The sequence below is a fragment of the Nipponia nippon genome, unplaced genomic scaffold, assembly GCF_047370975.1.
Source record: "Nipponia nippon isolate SJK-2023a ecotype South Korea unplaced genomic scaffold, ASM4737097v1 scaffold_4, whole genome shotgun sequence".
Lineage (NCBI taxonomy): Eukaryota > Metazoa > Chordata > Aves > Pelecaniformes > Threskiornithidae > Nipponia > Nipponia nippon.
In genome coordinates, this window is record NW_028262358.1 from 94,156,609 (window position 1) to 94,182,009 (window position 25,401).

The 25,401-nt window shown below is 38.0% G+C and overlaps 1 protein-coding gene across 6 annotated transcripts in view; it reads right to left on the reverse strand.

Moving 5' to 3' along the window:
- COL19A1 (collagen type XIX alpha 1 chain) overlaps positions 1 to 25,401 on the reverse strand; it is a 208,568-nt gene that overhangs the window by 69,968 nt on the left and 113,199 nt on the right. For all 6 annotated transcript variants that reach the window (XM_087774800.1, XM_087774795.1, XM_087774797.1 and 3 more), the window contains 2 exons: positions 19,188 to 19,241; positions 4,433 to 4,486 (listed from right to left, as the gene is read on the reverse strand). In XM_087774800.1, the coding sequence (XP_087630926.1) occupies positions 4,433 to 4,486; positions 19,188 to 19,241 (108 nt within the window). The remainder of the gene's footprint in view (positions 1 to 4,432; positions 4,487 to 19,187; positions 19,242 to 25,401) is intronic.

Genomic DNA, 25,401 nt, shown 5'->3' on the forward strand with positions numbered 1-25,401 from the left:
AATTGTGATTGCAGTTCACTAATCTGTGATTTAGGAGACCCAAAGTTTATGTCCTTGCTCTGCCACAGACAGCTTCTCGGACAAGATGGCACTTGGCCAAATCAGGTAGTCCTCATGTTTCCTACCTGACAGCACTTCCCTTCTGCCAAACAGCAACACTGGGCAGAAGTCATACACGGACTCACCCTAAAGAACACTGTTATACTGGTGGAAGCCTGTAGCACAACTCTATTTTGACACTCTTTTTTATTTTAAAAACAACCTGGAGTCCCACTAAAAGGGGAACTATTGAGAAATGGAACTCCTCCAGTCATAACAGTTCCAGTAGAGACAGAGAAAATCAGGACAGAAAAGATAAAGTTAACCTTTAATGAAGAAACCAATAAAACTCCTTTTTCTGTCCTGTAGCCTACCTATGTAAATAGAAATACCTGGCTGCTGATTCATGTAGAAGTAAAAATAAAAATAAAAAAACCCCCGAACAACCCAAAAACCTCCCACGAATTACCATAATATATAAAACAGTGCCAGACATCATGCGGCTATTTTCTAAACAGGACAAATAGAAAAATAAATTATCTCCTCTTAACAGAACTCTACACAAAAACAACCCAAGATGAGAAAAGCATTTTGCCTAAGTGAACACTGCAGAACTGGGCCTGTACCTCCTCAGGCCAACAGCATGTAAATACTAAGTTCAGACACCTTGCATACATTTGCTTTTAAGTACTGAAAAAAAATGGTGCAGGGACTAGAAAGCCAATGCATTATACCTATGCAAAATAAGCTATGGTCTGCTGGTAACCCCTTCTGCACTGCTAAGTCCTGTAGGTATTTTTGTTAGCAGCTACGGCAGAAGAAAGCTTTCAGTTCTGCGGTCAGATCAAACCGCTGTACTTCCAACCTCACAGCATCCTACTATGATAGTATTTCTTTCTGTTTCATAAAATCAGCATTTAATTTCAGTGAAGAGCCTTGCAGAGCAGGATAACAGCATGTAAAAGAGGCATTATCTCTTTCAAAAGACTTTAGAAGAAAACGCAAGCAAGAAAATGTATGAAATACACTTGAAGGGTACAGAGATTTTGATTTCACAATCATAATTTTCAGAATGCTTCTGAGAGTGAAATGAATAGTGTATTTAACAGAAGCTTTAAACTACTCTCTAGACTCTTTAAAAGGGGGGAAGGGATCAAAAAGCACTAGAGGGAGCTGCTGTTCTACTTAACCCGTTTGGATTCCTTGTTTTCAGCATAAATTGCTACCTGCTGGAGTGAGACACGTGTGAGCACACATCTCAGCTCTCCAGTACTGAAATAACAGAACAGTACTCAAAAACAACATCAGACAGCAAGGATGCAAACCATGAATTCTGAGCCAGAAGGGAATAACAGAACACTTTAAAAGTCTATAATATTTAATAAACCTTAAAAAATACTCAAAGGAGGATCATCATCTGGGTAGACTTAGAGAAATGTTTTTTATAACCCATCAACAAAAATCCTCATTGACTTCTTGCCTTTTGTGGGCATAGGATGTGCTCCAAAAGGAAAAATGACATTTTAAAAGAAAGGGAAAAATTACACAAAAGAAAGGATAAGGGAAAAACGACACAAAAGAAAGGATACCTGGAAGAAGTTGCATAGAGTCCCACTTTAACTGAGTAGTTTCATCACCGATCGCCAATCAATCTACGTTTCTGATACTGATACAGGTTTTTAACCAAAGATGTGCAGATGATGTTAAAGGACTAGAAACTCACTACACATCAATTTTACTGAAAAAAAAATCCCCAGAAATTAGGTTAGGAAGGAAAAAAAAATGAGGTGTTGAGAGAGGGTTAGAAAAGTCAGATTAGAGGCATACATGAATATCAAGAAAATCTTAAATGCTGCCATGCAACATGTAGGTAAAAATTATTATTTTAATTAATCAAAATTCACACCACTTAGTAGTGTCCAATTTAAAGTCCTTTTGACTGTTCAGAATGTGGTCTCGTAATCTCTCCCTGCACACACTTTTTTTAGGACTGTCCTTTATACCAAATCCCCTGAGTACTGTATCCTGTTCACCAACTTTGTCCTCCAGGAGGCAGAACTCTCCTTCTCACAGGTTTTTTTGTCATTACTGAACACATGGCTGTTCTCCTAGTATCTAAATAAATACTTAACATCATGGCATAAACTGATACATAAATTAGGTACAGTTATTAATTTCAAATGTGCAGTGTCTACTGTAGCTACCCTAACAATTAATGACTGAATCTGCTTTTTCTCAAACACAAATACTGTATTCTTCTGAAACATCAAACAACCACCAAACTTACTTTTTCCAGAGAGTCTAATTTTTACATGTTCCGTCAATCTGTTAAGCCTTTTGTACCCTGTATATGCCAAACTTAGGTAGCAACCACCCCGCAGGTGTGATAGTTCTGTTGCACTTTGGAGAAGCCAAAGTAAAGGCCAATAATATATCCATGTGCCACTACTTACTATTAGAAGAGCAGTTACCCCAATATAGCAAAAATGTAATATGGTTTGAGACTTGTAAAAGAGAGGAGGAACGATCGATCATGTTAAAGTCTTTTCAGTATGTACAAGCTGTAGCACTTTAAATATGGGGATACTGCCAACACACATTAACAGACATTACTGCTTTTAGAGTATGCTTCTTCTATGCGTTATATTCTCAATCTTGGAAGAGGAACAAAAGATGCTGGTGTAGCTCTATCCAAAATAAGGACTGCATCAAGATAGTTATACCAGAAACAAATACCTTTAACCAATATTTAGGCCATGATTGCTTGAGGAATGCTTTTCTGATATGCGGTGCTAGGCTACAGTACCCATACAGAGCTCCTCGTAGGGATGCTGCCATGCTGACAAAGTTGAGCTTCCCATTTGCTGTAAGAAAATCTGAAATAGGTCTCAGTAATAAAAGTGCAATTTAGCTTCCACTCAAGATTTCTGGTATGTCTGTCAAGGATCATACATCTTCAAAAGCCTGACCTGCCAGCAAATCTACGGTGGCAGAAATCTGTAACAGAGAAACGGCTTTTCACTGGTTCACAAAAAGCTAAGTAGATTAGGTCTAACATTGACATCTGCTATGGTGTTTCTTTTTTTTTTTTCTTTTTTTCTTTTAAAGGTCATTTTTGGCATTTGTATTAAGAAAGATCCTGCATCACTCCTCTCCTCTGTTTTGACTCCCACAGTCTGCAGTACCGTTTCAGCATTAGGAAGCCCAAACTGTACAAAAGACTCAAATAAGCAAGGCTTCAATATGACTATATGCAGAGGAGAAGAGGGAGAGGGAGGAATTTTTGACTATTTAGTTTTATGCAGGATAAATGAACTCCATCATCAACTCCTCTTTCTGAACACATTTTGCAAGGAAAAGGGGGGGAAATTATAAAATTTATGCAATTTTGTTTTTAGATGAGTTTAAATTACATCCGTTTCATTTTATTCATTGTATTTCATGCAGCAGTCCATTATTCTCTTATCTATAAATAAGACTAGTTTTCCCTTGCAGTGAGGTTGAAGTAGATGAATCAAATGGTCTGACGCATAAACTATTGGCCTTTACCTACTTCAGGTAAGCAGAAAAAGGAATTATGAAATCCTTGTTTGATACTCAGAATGTAAAGCAGCAGCAGTTTACTTAATCCACAAACAAATAGCTGTTTTGTATTTGTGCATGAGATCATTTTTACAATACAATATATAGGGAATGTTATAATTATGATCAAGTCTTCCTCTACCAAAGGAAGGCTGTGTTCATTCTAGGCTAAAACAGATCCATGCCCGACTTCAAATTTGACATCATGTATCTCTTAAAAAAAAAAAAATAAATCCCAAACCTCTTAGATCTGAGCTAAACCCTTTAGTGCTTCATATTACAAATCCTTCCACAGAGTCATGTATTTCTTAATCTTTTTAATTCTTCAGTAAACTCATTTGAACTACAGCTGAGTGCTCATTCCAGTGCTGGGTATAATCCTCCTCACCGTTCAGACAGTTGGCACATGCTTCACACAGTCCTTCATCTTTCAAATTACCCCTCTGAGACAGAAATTATCCCATCTTCTACAGAGCATCACGCATTTTGCAAAGTGAATGAATGCACAGTATTCACATTTAGCATACATGGCCAGTCTTTCTTTGAAATGCCAGACAATTTCTGCTTCCTTCGCTGAAGTTTGCATCTTGTTCTTTCCCTCCTGTGTAGTCTCTTGAATTTGTGGACCCAGTCCTTTTATCTTTGCTGTATCAAAAGGCTGGGAATAGTAGCTGTTTGATGCAGCAGAGTAAACACAACTAAATTGTTTTAAACCATAATTATAATCAGGTAACCTGGTATAAAAATGCTAACAAGGTTCACTGTTTCAGGATAGAGAGAAAATTTCCCATTCCCCTTGTTAGTTACTCACAGGAGGTCCTGGTGGCCCTGGCTTTCCTGGCAGGCCTGGTTTGCCTCGTCTTCCCTGGAAACAGAAAAAGAATGACAGACACTTATAAATGTTACAGCTAGTGACTGATTTGGAATAAGAATTTTGTTTAAAAGAAAGATTTATTGCCTTGCTTATTATCCAAAAGTTCAAAAACTATCCAAAAGAATACTCTATATCAGTCATGACAATGTTATCTAATTCTAGTAATTTAAGGATTGTTTTAATAATTATGACAAACCGTATATTTGCATCACTGTAACATTTACTGTCACATTTTAAAGCTATGTCTCAAATGTGAGTGCACATTGATAGGGCTATAAACACGGCATCTTGATGAGGTGTGAAGAAATTGTATTTTATCTGAACACACCAGAGCTTGGGATGTTAAGCTGTGCTGCAGCAGTCACCCTGACTTGCATAGTAGGTATGTATGTGCAATATAACCCAATTAACAAAACCCCATACCCTTCTTCTCCAGGATGTGAGAACAAGCAGAAAAGCCAGAGATTTATTTGCAAAACCAATTCACCTTCCTCATGCAATTACTACCATCTGGGTATATAGTGCACATGCAACATCATTTGCATTAAAACTTAAGGTCCATAAAAGTTTACTTAAGGTAATGCGAGACTTTCCACTTGTAGTCTAAAAAACACGCACATGTAATTATTACATTTTTTTAGCAGAGAACTCAAATGAACAACTGCTGTTTTCACACATGTTTTTTTTTTAGGGAGATCAACATAAAAATGGAAGTAATTTACAGTTATTTACATCTTTATTGCCAAGCTGATATCTGATGCACATTTTTTAGAAACAACAGCTGAGAACAACTAATATCTAGGTGTGACGGTAAAAAGAAAGTATTATATCCATAAAGACTAAACTTTTCCCTTGCATATGGCAAATGTAAACTAATGAAAAGCATTAGGGGATGTCCTGGTAAAAACTTGGCTTAAGAAATTAAATGAAAATGCTTGCTGACAGCTCACAATTAACACATACATGTATTTCTGTAAGCCATAGTCCCTACTTCTAAGCCTGCTTCTGTGTTTTATTAAATGACTATCTCATGCAAACTGCAGAAGTAATGTACGGAACAGCGAGTGAAATCTCAGCTTTGCTCTTTACAGGTGAGAACCCTGATATGTAGGAAACCACTCTCACGCTCTGCCTCTCATTAATCTTGATCTATGCTGAGGGGAAACAAGATGATGACAGTAAGGGTGGAAAATCCCTCTTCCTCACACCCTGCAGCTCACCAGGGTAAGCTCTGGGCCTAGATGCCAGGGACTCTCCTGAGAAGCAGGAGGTAGGGATTTGGAACCCTTCAAGTTGAAGACAGAACTGAACAAGGGCTGTGGGGATGTGTTTCATCCACTGGGCTGTGCCACATACCATGTACACTGCCACCATGGTTTTATGAAGGTCCTCAGTCAGTCAGTGTGTTTTAAGGGCAGTGTGAAAAAAAAAAAAAAAAAACAAACACCTCAGCATATTTGGAGTGCCACATTCCTGGGTCTTAACTAGCTGAGACATATGTTATGTGCTGAGCTGTTTAATCCCACCAGTACTCGCGCATGCAGGGCTGTAAGTGGGGCAGCTCGGGGTAAATTTTCAGAACCAAAATACGGTACTAGGTGCCTGTATCTGGCTCAAGGCTATATGGTCCCTTGCCACCCACCCCCAGCATGTCCTCTGCTGTGGTAGTAACACTCTCCACACAGCCCTATGATGAGCCAGAGCTGGGAACTCATCCGGACTAAGGATGGCCCACAAAAAAGTAGAGTTGTTTTTGACTTTGATCAGTTCAGTGATGCAGTTCACTGGGCAACCAAGTAGCTTGCCCGGCCTGACAGAGGGCACCGTACCGGGAAAGGCACACATGCACAAGAAAAGGGGGCTGTTGTTAGCTAGATCTAGACTTTTGGACTGATCTCTACTTCAGAAATACAGATGGAAACTAGTATTTCCTGACTTTTTTGAAAAACAGCAAACTTTCCTTAGAAAGTATGAAAAAGTAATAAAGATAAATTGCTTCATACTTTTTAAATAGTCCCTCTGAGTTATAATGATCTATACTGTTGACTTCTTGAAGCACCTTCCTTTTCCTGTTTGGACTTATTTAAAGTATCCTGAGGATGACACTTAAAGTCTCAACAGTCTAAACAAAGTATCAAGGAAGTGTCAGGGGGAAGAAGGCAGGGCTTTGACTGGCAGACACAGCTGTGAACGAGGTGTTAATTACACAGGAAAACACGGAATATGTTGGGAAGGTAATTTTATCTCTATTTACAAGATGAGCTAAAACGTGATCTATGACATATTGCAAAGTCAAAACTTGACAAACTTTCTGAAGTCAGTTATAAAAAAAAAATAAAAATTGGGGGTAGTTATTTTTTACTGTCATTTACTAATTACCAGAACACTTACCTTGAGAAACACATAAGAAACACTTGCCCTATCTTTTCTCCCATCATTACGTTATTAGTCATTATACTACGTGCCACGTGTACAAAAAACCTCTAGAACAATCACACGGATTGGTATGAAGCATCAGCTTTTTCTAGAAGAACAAAAGTCCTTTTTTTTCCTACATGCACCCTTCTAAACTGTCTGAGATTTTAATTTTAACACAGAAATACATAAAAGGCCACTACCTTTCAGCAATGCCTTTCAGATACAGAGATTTAAATGCTAGGGATGCACACAGCTCCACCTACTTGCCGGCACTCCTGCTTCTCTGTGACTTCCCAGCATCAGTATGGAAAAAATTAAAATATATAGTATAGTAAAAGTGTAAGTAGAGAAAAGTAGTTTATGTTTTTGTTTAGGATAATTAAAACAATTAAAAGAATGTTTTTGATAAGCCCATTATGGCCTTGCCTTGAGCAGACCATGAGCCAGACTGTGACTAGATATTTACAGTTTGATTCTGAGTCTTCCTTCTAGCAAGAAAGAAGTGAAAAACATCTCGGTGCCCTCTCTGGCTCGTCAAGTGGGCTTAGCAGAGAGCCCCAGTTCCCACCTGCTGGTCAGAAGCAGGTCTCAGCAGCCCCGTGAGAGCTGTACTCGCTGCCGTGGTGCTGTGCGTGGTGCAGGCAGCCAGCACAGGAGGCCCCTTTACCTTTATGTAGTTGAGTTCACTGAGCAAATATTGACGTTATAAAACCACTCAAAATATAAATAAATGTTCTAGGCATCACATACTTCTTTTAACTAAATAAAAAATGCAATACCACCTACGCTAACTTAAAAAAGGTAAGTGGTGTCAACAAGTTGTCTAATGCTACTTAGAATAATATCTACAGAAAAGAAAACCAAAATAGTTGCTGGTTATTTGCTTTGTGCTGAATACTTTTTTGTTGGCAATCAATGTGATAAGAAGTTGTCTAAATGTTACTGATATTGCATCCTGTTCCTTTGACTCATGAAATGTCTGCCCTCAACTAATTTGGACAGTCGGCTACTTCCCTCTTTTCCATAGGACAAGCTTCAGCTACAATACAGACACAAATCATTCCAATAAGAACTGCTTGGTTAGGGGCAAAAAAGATAAAATATTAAAAATAAAATAAATGAGAAATTATATGCTTCAGCAAACCCCAGCTGAGTGCCTAGCTGAAGTATGCGGTCAACTGCACTCTTTATTCCTCTCTTCCTTCGCCCTTTCTGTTAATCGAAATGACTCGATGAGCTTTGCCTTACGTTAGATGGAAAGCCGTCCAGAAGAGAGGCTCTGTGCATCCTTCCATAAGCTTGTGCTCTGATTCTGACTGCTGCCCCTGGGCACGGCTGCAGGTCCAACACACAATGCAAGAATTCAAAGTCTATATTGTAACCCCCTGCCGTATCATGTTGCATCCATCTATTCGCATATCTCTAACTATAGAAGAGTAAGCTCGCTAATCTTAGTGTCTAAAAATAAGCTGCAGATTATTTTAGGATAAAATCGAGCAGAGTTATGTAGGAACACTGACATGATTTATGGAATTAATAATTTAAAGAACCCACACTTAAGTATGAAGGGAAAAGTTCTTCGAATAAGCCTGTGTGAATTTTCAAGGGAAACTGATAATTAGCAGTTCCTGAAACACATCATCACATTTCAAAACAGGAACTAGTTCTAGAGAAAGTAGGAAGCTGGGCTTTAAAGTCTTAAATACTGTAGTTATTATGCAAGATTAATGAGACTTACATAACTTGCTTGACAAGCTAAACTAAGATTCTCTTGAATAATCCTCAAAACCAGACTGACAAAGGTACAGATACACCTGAAGCAGGAGGCAGGTGGAAAGTAAAGACCCCCGTCTCAGAGAGCCCAACCCATGGACACCCCGCCAGCCCCTTGGGCACCTAAATGCAGCCACGCAAGCGGAGCTCTGGGCAGTTAAAAGGCTGTTTCTCCAGATGCCCGAAGTTACCACCAAGGAGCCAGACAAGTCCCAGTTCCTATGCTAATTCAGAGTACAGAAAAGAGGCTTTCCTTTGTCTCAAGTCCTCTAAGCTGATATGCCTAGTGCATACGGACTACCCGTTTTTCCCTCTCTGCAGTCTGCAGTCACAACCTGGTGCTCCTGGCAGCTCAGCCGGAGCTGCAGAGCTCCAACCCAGGGGAAACCCAGCCTAGCCCAAAGCTGGTGACAGTCCTCTGCTCCATGGTTTACCAGAAAAAGTTTGCCAGAGTGCCATTTTAGGGGAATGAAGGCAGACATCACATGGCAGTACCAGTAAGAAAGCCAGTTCAAGAGCTGCTTGGAAACAGAAGATTAGAATTCATCACAAAAATCAGAGCACTCACCCATCCAACCCAGTTACACAACAGTGTGCTTCTAGCGATTGATTGTGGGACAGGAGAAGGTTCTCCAGGATCCCAATCAACTATTTGACAGTTCATAAAGTGAAAATTACAAACCTACAACAAATGCACAGCCTGAATACAGAGTCATTATTTTCCATCATCCATTTAGCCAAAAAATTGGTAATATTTAAAGAAGGCTTTGACATTTAACCACCTGACTGCACAACTGCTGTTAATAAGAGTTTTGTCATTAACTCTGGTAGTGTCACAATTGCACAAGTTTTTTTTTTTTAAACCTTAGAAATCTTATAGTTTGGATATTCTCTTTCCTAAATTGGAAATCTATGTTGCAGTCAAGGAAACCTTTTTAAGTTCAGTAATACAGCGTTAGGACTTGAATGTACAATTCCTTCTTCAATCCTATTAACCTTGGCCCTGAGGATTTATTATGGTAACCAGCGTATTACAAATTAACCTCTGTATTAAATGTTAAACCTGAATAAACTCACAGGAAATAAGGCCAGCAGGCAAGAAATTAAGCTGTTTGCAGAAAACAAGTGAAAGCCTGCCCCTCATATCCCACTAAAGCCTTTCACAGAAACACGGCTCACAGAAGAATAGAGCACACAGACCCTAATCCCCTGTTTTGGAAGAGAAGTCACTAGGGAGTTCCTCACTAATGCAGAAGCATTCCTGCACTCAACCTTGGCTTTCTAATTTTAGGAATGATTTCCACTAAACTCTAGTTTCTTCATTTTTGTATTAATAAAATGGTAAAAGAGGACGCCTAGCCAGACTATGTAATATTATTCAAATGCATTTAATAAACAACAAAAAGTGTTCTTAAACAGGCATAGCAGTGCCGAGAAATGAAATACCATAACCTGTTTTGCCGACAAATCCCTACACAAAATCCATCACAATTTTTCATGTGTATTCACAAAAGTGCTTTTTAAATTCAAAATCACGTGTGGAAATATTTTTCAACTACATTTATATATTTTTATAATGAACACCTTAATTTTTAATTATGCGAAATAATTTCCTATTCTCTCATGTTGCTATACCTTTTACAAAGAGACATTAAAAGAAATATTGATAATAGAGTATTTGGAAAGGAGGTTGAAAATTCTAAATGAGATCTTAAAAGTGAAATAGTTTCTATTATTCCATTAAAAGCTAGATTTTAATTTCTTCAATGGAAAATAACAAAGAAATTAAAAAATGATAGAACTATTTTCTAATTGACAAACCTGTCTTCAACATTCTAAATTACAACCTTTTTCATCCCATTTTTAAATGCCAAAGTGGGAAAAATACAATTTTCTTTTTTTAAGCTGTATCCTACCTTACTGGTTATTTACTTTGCTTTTAAGATAGAGACATTCTGGTATAAAACCTGAAAATTATCTCCCTCCTTTACATTAACCATTTTTAGATTGTTAAATACTTGACTGAAGGAACGTACAGCACTCCAACCTAAAGACAAAATCAGACTGGAGCTTTGCATACTTAAAAACAACTTACATCAAAGTCAAGAAGGACTGAGACGATTAAAAGAGATTTCAAAACTCCAGAGCTGTAGCTGTGAAAAATACTGTTTGCGCTGTGTCAGGAGCCTGACCTTCTATGCAGTAATTATCATTGCTCTGTAAAGCTTGTTTTACAATTGGTTGAATACAACATTTACTCAATGAACTAGAAAACAAATTATGTCAAAGAAATATTTAAGTTCTATAAACCAGATAAATGCAGCCTGAATTTAAATTAATTTTGATGTCACTCTAAATAATTATGTTAAGAAAATCTAACAGCTCCCCGCCCATTTATTTATTTAGGAAGATTTTCCACTGTGTCATAATAATTTTACTCGTGCTTGATTAGAAAAACTTGTAATCTCAGAGAGTAAATTGATTATTAACATAAGACAAGTGTTGCAATTTCACAAGGTCCCTCCAAACACATAATTTTAGTGAAATCAGTGCTGAAGCACTAGATATGACAACCCATATGAGATGTTTAATTTATTACTAAGATAATGCTAAAATAACCTCCTCCTAAGTGAAGTATTTGGTATTGTAAACACAACAATTGGAAATAAGGAAGTTGTTTCAAAAATATTTACTTCAAGACACCTGCAACTTCCCAAGGAATACAGAGTCAAGAATACGGCTGTGGTATCATTGAAAGATTTGTAAATGTTGGAACTGAATTCATCACTGGAACCAGGAAAACCGCCACAGTGGAGAATGGAGAATCAGTCTGTTTAAATACACATGAAACATTTTTAAAAAACCTACTAAACCATAAAAATGAAGTTGCTGGCAGCTATGCTGAGAGTAAGCTAGAGCTATTTAAATAAAAACACACAGAATTGTCTGGGTTGGAAGGGACCTCTTGAGATCCTCTAGTACAATCCCCCTCCTCAAGCAGGATCAATTGTCCAGGACCATGTCCACTTGACTTTTGAATATTTCCACAGATGGAGACTCTACAACCTCTCTGGGCAACCTGTATCAGTATCTGACCACCCTCACAATAAAAAAGTGTTTTCTTGTGTTCAGACGGAATTTCCTCTTTTTTAATTTGTGCCCATTGCCTCTTGGTCTGTCACCAGCAGCTACTGAGGAGAATCTGGCTCCCTCTTCTGCATTCACTCACATCAGGTATTTATACACACTGATAAGATCCCCCCTGAGCCTTCTCTTCTCCAGGCTGAAGAGTCCCAGCTCTCTCAGCCTCTCCTTTTATGAAAGATGCTCCAGTCCCTTTAATCAACTTTGTGGCCCTGTGCTAGACCCACTTCAGTAAGCCCATGTCCTCCTTGATGTGGTCTCGCCAGTGCTGAGCAAAGGGGAAGGATACCTCCTCTGACCTGCTGGCAATGCTCTTCAAAATGCAGCCCAGGATACTGCTGGCCTTTTTTTGCCACAAGGGTGCATTGCTGACTCATGGTCTGCTTGTTGTCCAGCAGGTTCTTCTCCACAAAGCTTCATCCCAGACAGTTTGCTTCCACTGTATATTGATACCTGGGGTTATTGCTCCCTAGATACAGGATTTTGCATTTCCCCTCGTTCAATTTCATGTGCTTTCTCTTGCCCCAGTTCTCTGCTACGTTCTGTCCCATCGCCCAGGTTATTAATGAAGATGCTGGACAGTACTGGCTCCAGTACTGAGCTCTGGGGTACACCACTAGTGACTTGTCTCTGATTGGACTTTGTGCCACTGATCACAACCCTCTGGGCCCAGTTGTTCAGCTGGTTTTCAATCTGCCTCACTGTCCACTTATCTAACCTGTACTTTGTCAGCTTGTCTATGAAGTTGACGAGGTGAAGTTATGAGAGATAGTGTCGAAGCCTTTGCTAAAGTTGAGGTCAACAACGTCCACTGCTCACCTCTCGTACACCAAGCTAGTCACCTCATTGTAGATGGCAATGTAGTTGGTCAAGCATGATTTTCCCTTCATAAATCCATGCAGACTATCCCAATTACCTTCTTGTTCTTCATGTGTTTGGAAATGGTTTCCAGGACGATTTGCTCTGTCACATTCCCAGGGATTGAAGTGAAGTTGATTGGCCTGTAGTGCCCTGGATCTTCCTTCTTGAAGACAGAAATGATATTTGCTCTCTTCCAGTCTTCAGGAACCTTTCCCAGTTGCCATGACCATTCAAAGATAATCAAGAGTGGCCTTGCAGTGACATCAGTCAGCCCCCTCTGCACTTGTGGATGCAACCCGTCAGGCCCTATGGACTTACAAAGCTGTGTCCTCCACCTGAAGCTGCCTGGGTGCAAAAGTCTGACAGCAAACAGTTACTTCAGTAGCGCCTGGGTCCTGTGCCTTGTGACCATCATCTTTAAGGATGTGCATGCTGCACAGAGAAAGTTTGCTGTCCTCTTCTTTGTGCCATTCTGCATGAACTGCTGTGCAAACTGCTGCACATCTGTTGGCTGCTTCTGTTATCGCCGCACAAACTGCTGCATCGTCTGGCTGTCATATAGTCCTCTTCCTGGCATTGGCTAAAAGCCTGTTCAACCCTCACTAATCAGGGGTCAGCTAGAATAAAGGCTGCAGGCACCCTTTGATCAAGGACAGCTGATGGAGTTCTTTAGAAGCTGCTAGAGCTACTTACCCTCACCTGGTTGCAGCAGGCACTCTCAGTTTCCTCAGAGGCTTCCCAGAAGTGCCCAAATCCCAGAAAAAGTGCCCAGAAGCTCAAGAAGATCTCAAGAAGATCTCAAAGAAGCAGAAACTGCCACACAAATGGCTGTGTATGCTGGCTGTGTGCTGGGCCTGGCTGTTCTATAGGCCAAGTGAGAATGAAAAATGACCATTTCTAGATTTCACAGTATAGCTGTCTAACAAAGTTGCTTTGATGCTTTGCATTAAGAGAATTTTTGGAATTCACTAAAATATTATATTAAAAATTACATCATTTTCAGAAAAAATAGTATTTCTAAAGATGCATCAAGTTCAGGGAAAATCCCTGCTACAAAGATGTCCAACTGAAATTAAGCGTTAATTTCCAAAATGCTTGGAATTATATTTTGGAAATATAAATTTCACTTCATTGCATTTAACGTAGTAAAGGCAGAGTCTGGAAAAATCCATGCAGTCTGTAATTATAAGTAGTAGAAATTTTTAAGAAAGTACAGCAACATGACAAAATTATTTGAAGACTTTAGAAAATTCTTTACATGGGGAGCTGAAGGACCTTAGTTAAATTTTCTCAAAAATAACTGGAATGGTGATTTGATTACAGAGAAAAAACTTTAAATACCTCTTTAATGTAAAGCAGACATTAAACATAAACATAAAACAGTTGTTGGAGGCTTAAGCTAGATGCCCAAGTGTAAAATAAAATGCACATTTTGAAATGTGGGATTGACAAGAAACACTGGAATAAACAAAACAAGGAGACTTGTGAAGTTTCTGTTGTTGATGTCTTTCAGGTGGAAACTGTACTTCTGTGAAAGATATACTTAACTACAGTGCAGGAATGTTGAGAAAAATAATAAAGTGCTGCATAACACAGGAAGCCAGAAAGATGGCGTAGCTGTCCACTGTAGTTTAAATTCCATACGATGCTAGGCTAGCACCCAATCTTTCTATTTTTTGTTGGTCAGTAATACTGGACCAGGGACTTTTCTGAGCAACATCTAATTACCTTCTGAAGCTCCTGATGTCATTCTGAGCACTGGTGTAATAGTATCAAATTGCTGCAGCAGTAACATGCTGCTCTGAATGCCTGAAGCCAACAAGAGGGACACTGAAAAAATATGTATGAAGGTAATACCCCCAGAATGGTCTAGCATCTCTCATGCAGGAATGAGGAAAAGGGAATGAGTAGCTGTCGCTACTGGCCCCACTTCTCCCAGTGACCAGAATTAAAAACAAAGACTCTCACTCAGCAGGGGCTAATGTCTAACATAAAACACTTCACTAAAGATAACAAAATTAAAAAATTATAGTAGTCATCAGTGATAGAGCAAGGAGAAACACTGGTCTTTTTATAAGAACAGCAAAGGTTTGAGGACTCCTTGCACCCACAGGAAAGCACAATGCTGGCTAATACACGTGAGTGGAAGCGGGTACAATGACAAAAGGAGAAACTTAAGGGCAGTACATGCTCATATAAAATTTAACTAAGTTCACTCAAGAGATTGTCACAACAAAAAAGACCTTTAAATGGATACTGTATATGTCTCAGGTTGGTTGAAGAATCAGAAATTAGTTCACTGTGTGGTCTTTGGACATGGCCAGATTATCACGTAGCCACTATTTCTTCTGCCATAACCATTACTTTCCTCTTCCAAGTAACACCCTAAATAAGGACGCACCATCTATGATGAATCCCTGAATATCTTTTTTTTTTTTGGTAGAGCTGCAACAAATGCTAAATAGTTTCTTTTGTGTAGATAGAGAAGCATGGTAGTAAACAGAAAGCCAATTGCTTCACTTTCGCTCACAACTCTGTTCCTCCTTTTTTATTGCTCTGCAAAAGAAACAAGCTATGTATGTCTGAGGATCATTATTTGTACTACCTCACTGCTCGTGAAAGTTGCTCTCTTCTCCTGCAAAAGCCATAAGCAGAATTAGAAGACATAACAAAGGAGATTAAAGGAAAAGGTGCCACAATAAGTGGAGAAAGAATGGAAGCTAATGAGTTTACTCATATTAACATAACTAACACACTTGCTAAATGCTAGACTGTTAATTTGTTTGTTTATTCAGAAAAGAAATATTTATGCATTTTGCTACTACACCAATATGAAAGAAGTAATATGCATAAGAATCCAATTTTTATTTATCATTGCACTAGTTCTTCTCCTTGACTCCACTACTTCAAATTTTTAGCGAGTTTGGAATTTTCTCTTAAGCAAAGCCAAAAAATAGAGCATGCATCCTGATGTAGGATCCTTTAATGCTGCACAGATCTAGTCAAAGAGCTTTCAGGGTTTCACCTCTCTCATTCTGAATGATCTCCCTGCAGCACATTTCTGTAAAAGTATCACATTATTATACACTGTTTTCTGCAAACTCTTTTGTCCTTTGGGATATCTGGAAAGCATCCAGGGAGACCAACTCGGACAGAAGACATTTCACACTCTTCTGTCATCATGTTCCATGGCTGACTTATTTGCGTACCATCATTTAAATGTGTAAGAACCTAACCTGCTCTTTCACGTGGAGCACGATCATATCCCAGTATGATCATATAGTAGTAATACATCGGATCACCATGCCACAGAAGGTGACATATTTATTATTTTAACTATTTTAATAATTAATATTTTATTAATTTAATAATCATGTGTTGGCTCAAATGATACCACGTAACTCTATCTACAGGGTATCCACTGGACAAATGCTGTTACCACTTTATTTGAAATAATGTATTGATTCCCCTTTGCTCTTGAAATAAATAACCTGCAGTCATCGTCTAATTCAGTGATGTTGTAAATTTGCGCTTGTAAGCCAACTTCACATATATATTTATAAGTATTTTAAGGTTGGCATAACTTTGAACTAAAAATCTACAGTTCAGTTAATCTTCATGTTTATTATAATTATACAATAATATATTATACTTATTCTATTTCCATAATAATTATTGTATGTATTTTTACTATGTAATTTTCAATGCAGATTATTCCTGTGAGGTGAAATACATACTACTACCCAGACTTATTCCTCTTAATAGGGGTACATTTGTCCTAGTTCCCTCTATAGTGAACGCAGGGAGACGGGTGGGACAGGGTCCCACCTTTGGTATTTCTTAGTAGTTCTAACATAAAACTCTGACCGTGGATGATATAATAAAATCCCACTTAAAACACTCTGAAAGTGAAAAGGCATGGCTCAGGCCACTTCAAAAAGGGAAGAAATCCACTGGCATGGCTTTTTTTCTTCCCTTTCTATCTCATTTTGTATTGTCATCTACCTAAGCCACTAGCTCTAACATGAGCCTTCTACATGTTTCTTTGAGTTTTTGACCATACCACCATTAACACTGTTAATTTTCCTCAGTTCCTTATATCTTGCTTTAATGTGTGGAGAGGTCTCTAACTTACACACTTAACGATTCTCCTCTCAACTCCTTATTAATCTAAGGCTAATTTTTGAAAGGAGTTGAACGCTTAAAAATGCTGCTGAGGTAACTGGGAGTGAAAACTTTGAATATAACAGGTACAGTGCAAATGGAAAGTTTAAAAAAATTCTGGTTCTCAAAGTGTGGCATCCAAATTGAATAGATACTTTCCAAATGTTTTGGAATGTTGTGGTTTTTTTCCCTAATACAGTTCCCTAGTAACAGTTCCAGCCTGCAAAGTGGGCACGATATCACTTTTAGGTCTAAACAATATGTTGAAGAAAAATCATCAGTCAGTTACACACTCAATATTATGCTTTAATCTTCAAAAGACAGTCCATGACAAAACCAATAACTTCACATAATGTGAAAGACTTGGAGGATCTGCTGGAAGTAGAACAGAGGAAAACGACATCCATAATTAAATAAAAAGACATATTTAATAGCCATTAATAGCCATAATAGCCATGCACTGTCCTGTTTGTCATTAAACAGAGCAGAGATCTTGTTACAAACAGTATGTTATTGTGTAATTAAATGTATTGGAAATGCAAATGCACATGGGAGTTGAATTAAGATTGCAAACTATGTTATTAATGCTTGGGCGGGGGTGGCCAGCAGAAAGAGTATTGTTGTGAGCATCTCACTGGTAGAAAGATAAAGACAGATGCTGAGGCTTTACAGTCTGCTGTTCCCATTGTTTGGCTCAAGGCAACTTGAGCTGAGATTATAAAACAATCAGCGCTCCTGTTTTTATAGATATTGGATATTTATAGATATTAGAGTGAGACAGCAGTTCAATTTTATGTGTGAATAGGAAACGTCCATGATGAATGTATCAATCCCCTAATTCCCACTGCAAAATGGAAAAAAAAAAAAAAGTATTTCGTAGTTCACTTATCCACCTATAATACGTGTTAACTCTGAATCTTTTCCTCAAAAAATTAATAAGTTCAAAGAGTGATGTCTCTAAAACACAGCCATATTTATAACTGTTCCTAAAGGAGAACTAATAAACGGTATGTTTCTGCAGATTCAATACTCCACAGAAAAACACTCTAAAATATGCTAAAACTGGGTATCCATAGCTTTTCAGTATCCTGGATATTTAATTGCATAACAGTAAGAGTCATAGTAATTATAAAATTCTTAATAGCATGTTAATAAGCTATTGAATATGCTTTAATAGCATATTCACCACATAACTTTTGATTCTACCTTACTACATTGACTTTTTCCAAATGGGTTCCCAACCTTTACTGTGAAACTTTAATAACCTCAGCTTTCAAATTCTCATGTTCAACTTAAGTGAAATTTAGTACTATTTTTATAACTTAATATAAAACTTAGCTTTGGGGCCTACACGCCATTACTCATTTTATTCAAGAACTGGTCTTCTGTTATTATTATTACTATTACTGGAATTATTAAACTGGCTTTTAATAATTCACTGTAGTTGACTAAGATCAATGATGAGTAATACTAAATCCTTCCACTTCAGAGAATTTAACTGAGATAATAAATATCAAGATGCCTAAACAAACCAAGAATTACTGAGAAACCCAACTTCAAAATCACAAACTAGGCACAATTTAATTCACAAAAATATTGAAATGTTTGAGTCTGAATATCTTCCCAAACTTTTGGAAGCAGACTAGGTTATAAACTCTCAAAACTGAATTATTTCTTGTGATACCACAATCATAAATATTTGTTATCTCTTCTACTGAACTACCAAATTCAATAAGTCAGGGAAAACAAAAATGTAACACAGAGAAACCAGTCAGTCAGTTAGTTCATTATATTAAAATTCTGAATAACCAAAGGTTTATTTCATGTCTTGGGCATAACTTCTCTTTCCTCCCTTGCCCCCTGCCATTCACCGTATCTCTCTTCTTTGTATATATATGTTAGGCTCTGACACTTGCATAATGGCATCTACAACAAAACTTGGGTCAATAGTACTGGTTTCTGTTAATATTTTAGATAATGACCCTAAATTGATATTTTTATATATCTTAGATGTAGTAAGGTATGGCCTATCCCTGCAATAAAACAAAACCTTCTGAGCAATTTTAATATTCTTTCACTTAAAATTACAGCAGAATCATGTTGCACAAATGACAATATCTACATCTGTGCTGCCAGTCATTAAAACACTTTACATGGTTGAAATTGTTAAATCTCCTTCAACTGAAGAGAAACCTCAAATGTCAAAGCTCAGTTTGTTGTCAGCATGCTTCATACTCAGCTGCCACCTTTCCATTTTTTATTGGTGCTTAGAAAGAAGTCACACATCAAGGTCAGTTAGCACACTCACCAGTTGTTCACCAAGTTTACTCACCCTTTGACCTTCTTTACCAGGTGGACCTTGGGGACCCTCCAGCCCTGGCAAACCCTGAAAATACATCATTAAACAAATGTAACATTCAGTGTTATTTTCATCCTCTATTATTCTATAGAAGCAAGACTAAGCCAAAGAGCCAGATGTCAAGACAAAGCATTTATTTGTAATAATAAAAATAGGTTATTTATAATAACTTGCTTCAGGATAATGTTATATTCAGGTGCGAGAAAAAATGTGAACAATAATTATTAATCACATTACTCCATATATAGGCTGAATCATTTGGAAAAGAAGAGGTAAGTCAGCACTACTTAAGCATAGCTATATTTAACTACGGTGCTATATGAAAAGTGATTTATCTTGTTAAGTTAGGATGCCATAAGAAAAAAGAAAAAAAAAGTTATATTAAATGAATGACAACTTACTCTACAACTCAAATTCAAATATAGGCACCGAAGGAGGAGGGGAGGGAAAGGGAGGGGGGGGAAGGGGGACTAAATATAGCAGGCAGCCTTATGCTCGCTGTATTGTAAGAACCAGCCCTGTGCAGCTTCCTCTGCGTGCCTGGCTCGGCTTTTCAAAACCCTTCAGAGCCACCTCTCTCTTGCCATCAACCCTGACCAGGCACAGGAGCTTTGAGTGTTTTGAACATACCCTTGACTTGCGAGCCTTCCTTCCGAACTCAGTGCAAGGATCTGCCTTTGCAGTCACAGACAGAATCACAGACTGCTTCTGACACTTTGGGGCTTTAATTTTATATCTGATTAATGGACAACACAATCATAAAACCTTCAAATAACAGCTCTGTACTTAGAATAGTGACCCCCCCGCCTTTACTTTATGAGTCACCTTGGAACATAATTTTTTTAAAAAATTACTTTGAGGAAGCTATCCAATTTCCATTATAGCAACAAGAAATATGAAATCAGCTTCAATATAATCAACAAAGAGCACTGAACAGTTTTACCTTGTATAATTAAAAAAAAAGTCTTGAATGTAATATTGCATATTCTTACAGGGTATCACAAAATTAAAGAACTTATGTTTAGTTTATTTAGGAGTTTGAAATATTAAAATATTAAATTCTTAACCATTTAAATTAGTCAGATTCAGGTATTGCTTCAGCTTGAACTATATCTTTGGTCAAATTCTGACCTCCTTATTTAGAATAATTACACATATTTATTGCCCCAATAAGGGTAAACTGAGGCCCCCTGAGAATCATGCTTTTAAAAAGTGTCCAGATTTCCAGAAATGAATTTAAAAAGTTCATTTGTGATCTCTGATTCCCAAGATAAACTTGAGAAAGTAAGTGGGCATGCCAAAGCTGCTAGCTTATATATCTTCAAGTCATGTTTTAAGTTGATTAGAATGAAGTCTAACTTCAATTTTAAATAAAAGTAGTCAGTTCAGGAGGTTTTCTATTCCTATCATTTCTGTACTTTGAAACACTGAAGCTAGAAGAGTACCTCAGACAGTATTTCACTATAGGATGTTTCTCCTTTCACTTCAGTTTATAATGTAAACAAGATAAGCTTTAGGATCTTTTACTAAACTGATGCGCACCATTTCCATTTTTCCTAAAAAGTTTATGAACTAGAATATGCATGAGAATGTAGTGTCCAACAAATAAATCATGGTAAGTTAATGACAGTGCAGTTATGTAGCTCATAAATGCACAAACCCATAAAGCAGTATGTGAATGTGACCTCTGTAAACCATCTCTACTTTTTCCTTAAGGTGGCTTGGAACTTGCAGAGAATTCTGTCTGTCCAACTGTTAGCAATATTCTACCTTTGTAGAGAAATTCTGGGAATTCAGGAAGAGGTGGAGTTTTGTTTTGTTAATATTTCATTTCTAGTGACAACTTTATGCAGGGGAATGAGATGAAAACCTGTAACATCTGTTTTATGGAGGAGGAAATACTTAGCCTCACATATCTGTACAATAAGGCTCCAAGGGGACAAGAATTACACAAGAATGTAACTGCACAATAATGATAATTAATAGCCAACATTTTTGTCCAAGACCTACTTTTATTATTTTTCTTCTCTCTACAATATTATTGTCAAGAAAAAGGAACCAGATAAGGAGGTTTATCTTCGAGGAAAGGGAGGAGAGCAGCTTACAATTGGTAACTAGGCAGGGAGGACTACCCTGTACAAGGAGCCACATCCTGACATTGAAACTGAGGTAAAAGTTCACACTAACTTCAGTGGGATCTTCGGTTTAAAAAGTGATCGGACAACATGGGCCATGTTAACTAACACAGCTGTAAAACTGTAATAACTTGGCAACAGTAATGACTTAGCAATGCTATTCCTGTTCAGCATTCACTGAGTGAGATCCTGGAAAAACAGCTGAAGAAGAAACCTGCAGGAGGAATGAAAAAGAAAAATTCTCTACAGTGAAATCTGTCTAAATGGACAAATAAAACATTCCCTGTTGAACTCCTATAAAACTTGGCAATGAATGTAACAGTTTAGCACAGAAAAGAAGTACGTATTTGTAAGAAGGCAGACCGAAGTATCTACTTTGGTCTTATCCCTGTTTAACTTCTGGAGATCTCCATTGGGAGATCAAAGACCAGATTCTCACCTCCCTCAGATCACAGACAGCACAGTGGGTAGACAAACCCCACCAAAGGAGCCCACCCCCGTAGACAGAAAGAGACAGAATACAGACTGATTATACACATGTGGCCTCACGGGATTGTCGATTGTGTTGAAAACACTGATGTCAGAATGCAATCTATTTGACATGTACCATCTCCCCAGGTAAACAACGTCCAAAGCAATTAAAATGATTCACCATGTGTCACCCTGATAGTCTTGCACAGGCAAGAGGATGGGTATGGTGATGATCAAAAGGAGGTGTAGGAATAGCACAAGGCAAAGTGAGATATAAGAACAGCCTATTCCTGTGGCATCAGACTGGCAGGAAAACATAATGCATCCTTACAGGCAGCCTAATATGCACAGGATTTTCCTGACTCTGCCAGGCCACCTTTGAGGTTGGAAGGTACCCTTCTACCTACTTCATGGAGAAGCGAACTAAAATAACATATGAAGTCTTTGGGGCTTGTACCTGTCATGGACCAGGCAAGCCCCTTGGAGTTACGTGCCTGAAGGAGCGTGAGGAACATGAAGTGGAAGTGTCTCAAACATTACCATGTAGCTTGGGGAAAAAAAAGTAAGCAAGCTGGAGATGGGCTCAGGTGCATCTGAAACTTACAGAAGGGCTAAAATCCTGTCACGTGACCCTGCAAGTACCAAAACATTTTTAAATGCCTGATACATCACGACAAGCATCCGCAGAGACATGGTGGAGACTTGGTTCATAAATTTAATAGCTCAGAGTAACTGCCCAAGAACACACTCAGAACAAAAGCAAAGCTTTTTATCGTGACCTCTTGGTGAATTAAAACAAAACAAAACAAAATCCCAGCTGAAGTGGAAGAGTGAAGTTACGTAAAGTTGTTATTCATATTACTTCCTCCGGATGCTTATGGCTGATGCCAAAAGAGTAAAATATTAGACAAGTAAGTATCTTTTTGGTATTCTAAAAGTTGCTTCAAAACATAGCCGATAGTTTTTGAAGCAGAAGGCTAGACAGCTGCCTTATGTGCTCGTAGGTAGTGTTGCTGAAACAGGTTCCATGCATGGCAGCCTCTCCTTCTCAACACACATTAGAAATATAATACAAATGCTAACAATAGTAAGGCAGGACTAATTAAGGCACAAAAATTATTTCATTATAGACCTTTATAGACTAGTTTCTGTGTTCTATACACAAACTACTCTCATCCAGTTTTTTTCCTCACTATTCCAGCAAACAAATGACCTCAATTTTTATGGAATAAATGCTACTAGACAGGGGGAAGTGTATGTAGTTTAGTGAGACAAGTCAAGCAAAGACAGAGACAAAGCCTAAATTAGGTATGCAGAAACACCTCGTGGTAATGTAAGAATAGGACATTTTTTAACCATTTGAATCTGCGAGCTTTTATAATGATAAAACTTGCTACTTTAAAAAGACTCAGCTATAACAGACATGATTTGGCCGAGCAATTTGGAAACAATGTGTTTATAAACAGAAAGGTATAGCTCTACTGAAACAAAATCAACACTTAAGCCTTTTTACAAGCGAATTGGTGGGCAATTCCCACTGCAGGGGCTTGACCTAGTTCTTCAGCACACAGCTCTCACCAGGATAAAGAAAAGCCGTCAGACTGATGAATTACATATACAATGACCCCTCTGTAAAACCCACAAGTAGAGCAGCATAGAATCACACAAATCAACAGTCAGGTAAAAAGTGACCGCAGATTCCCAAATTCCTGACATAACGCAATGTGTGATCACGGTAAAGAGCTGCAGCCTGACCGACCTGAAGAGCATTCCCCAGCCACCCAAATACTGCTCGTGGGACGGATGGTACTGCTGTGGCTGCACTCATGCAAGAATGTCCCAGCATGCCAGACAGCAAAATGCAATTCAATTAGGTCTTAAATTCATCTGCTTATCTGGAGGTGTTACCAGACGGTAAGTTCTACTGTGCAGGTCATAATTGTCACTGTGATCCTTCTATCCTATTTTGAGGATATTTTCCTCTTTGGCCTGTTTGTACCATATTGAGGGGACATGAGTGGCTTCCTCTCATGTAAGAATGGGCTATTACCTTCAGCAAGCAAAGGAGCTGAAATATAAATACCTTCCCTGCAGTCAAGATGGCTACAGTGTTGGCTTCCCAGATATCTTCAAGCGGGTTTACTTGCTGTGACTGTCCTGCTGCCCTATCTCGAAGCCCAAACAGGAGGGTGAGGAAGAGAGAGATCTTAAAATACGACTATGATGTTTTCCTCTTCTTGTCCACAAGACTGCTCAACACCACCCACACGGAAACCCACACAGCCTGCAGACACACCTCACTGTTACAAAATTTTGTGAGAATGGGAAAAATAGCACAGGAAAATCACAGATGGATGACTAATTTCTTGTTGTGTTACCATTTAGTGAGGGAAATTAGACTACCGCTTATCTCAAATACCTCTATCTTCAGCATTTCCAAACATGACCTGGTCTCATTCACATCCTTACTGAAGTAAGTCAAGATGGCAAGTTGAAAGATTTGTAGCCCATGTTTGGCCTCTTATTGCTACTGCAGTAATCATACTGTTTTGCTTGGGAGTGCAAAGTGGAATAGGCCACAATTTTGCTTTCAAAACTGCTGCCAAACCATTTACTTCTGTGGGAAAGCAGACAGCATTTAGCAGAAGTATTTCAGTCTGCCAGAAAACATGATCAGCTACATTTTCATGATAATTTATTACTGAAGCAAACAGAAAATATGTTCCTCGCTAATCTCACTATGCTTTGGGTTTGGTCATTTCTGTGGCTTTCTGGTAACTTAACTTGAAATCTACTTTGCTTCAGAGAGAATCATTTCAAAGGGAAATTGGAAGAGTAATTTCACAGAAGTTCACACTTTATGAACCTCGTACTTTTAATAGAAAAGGGTTTATTTTCTAAGCAAGAAAAGTATCATTTAAAATCCTAAGGAGTAATTCGAAGTGATTCTTTACATTGATGTCTACTGCATATGGGACTATTCTCAAATCATTCTTCTAATGAAGGACATTTAAATCACATTCATGCCAATTTAGCAGACTGTGAATTTTTGAAAAACAAGTTTTCTGTGAGGCGAAGACATCAATCTTCACTTGTGCCTTCAGTATCACTATTACTGCATAAAGAAGATAAAAGCCAGACTGAAACTGCTGAAACATCTTCTATTTCACTAAAAGGGTAATCTTAATAGGATCTGCTTCCATATTTAAAAAGGACTTTTTAAAGAGAATATTTGCAAGTTACACTGTGAGAGTTAAAGATCACTATATCTCATGCAAAACAACTGAACAGTTCAGTATTTTCATGAAATTAATACACCTCCATTAAAAAAGCTCAAGTAGATAAAATTCAGATTTTTCTTAGAGGTATGTATTTGAAAAGATGAGATTTAGAATGAAAATATAATTTTCTGGCTATACTTTCTTTAGTTAACTAGAATTGCTCTCCTTTGTGTCATTACATGAAAAGAAAGAGAGGATAATATTAGCTGAGATGCTTACTAATGGTGTGGTGTGTCCCCTTCTTAAGTAATACAAGTTATTCAGATGACTTATTTTTTCACTGCAAGACAAGAAAGGAAT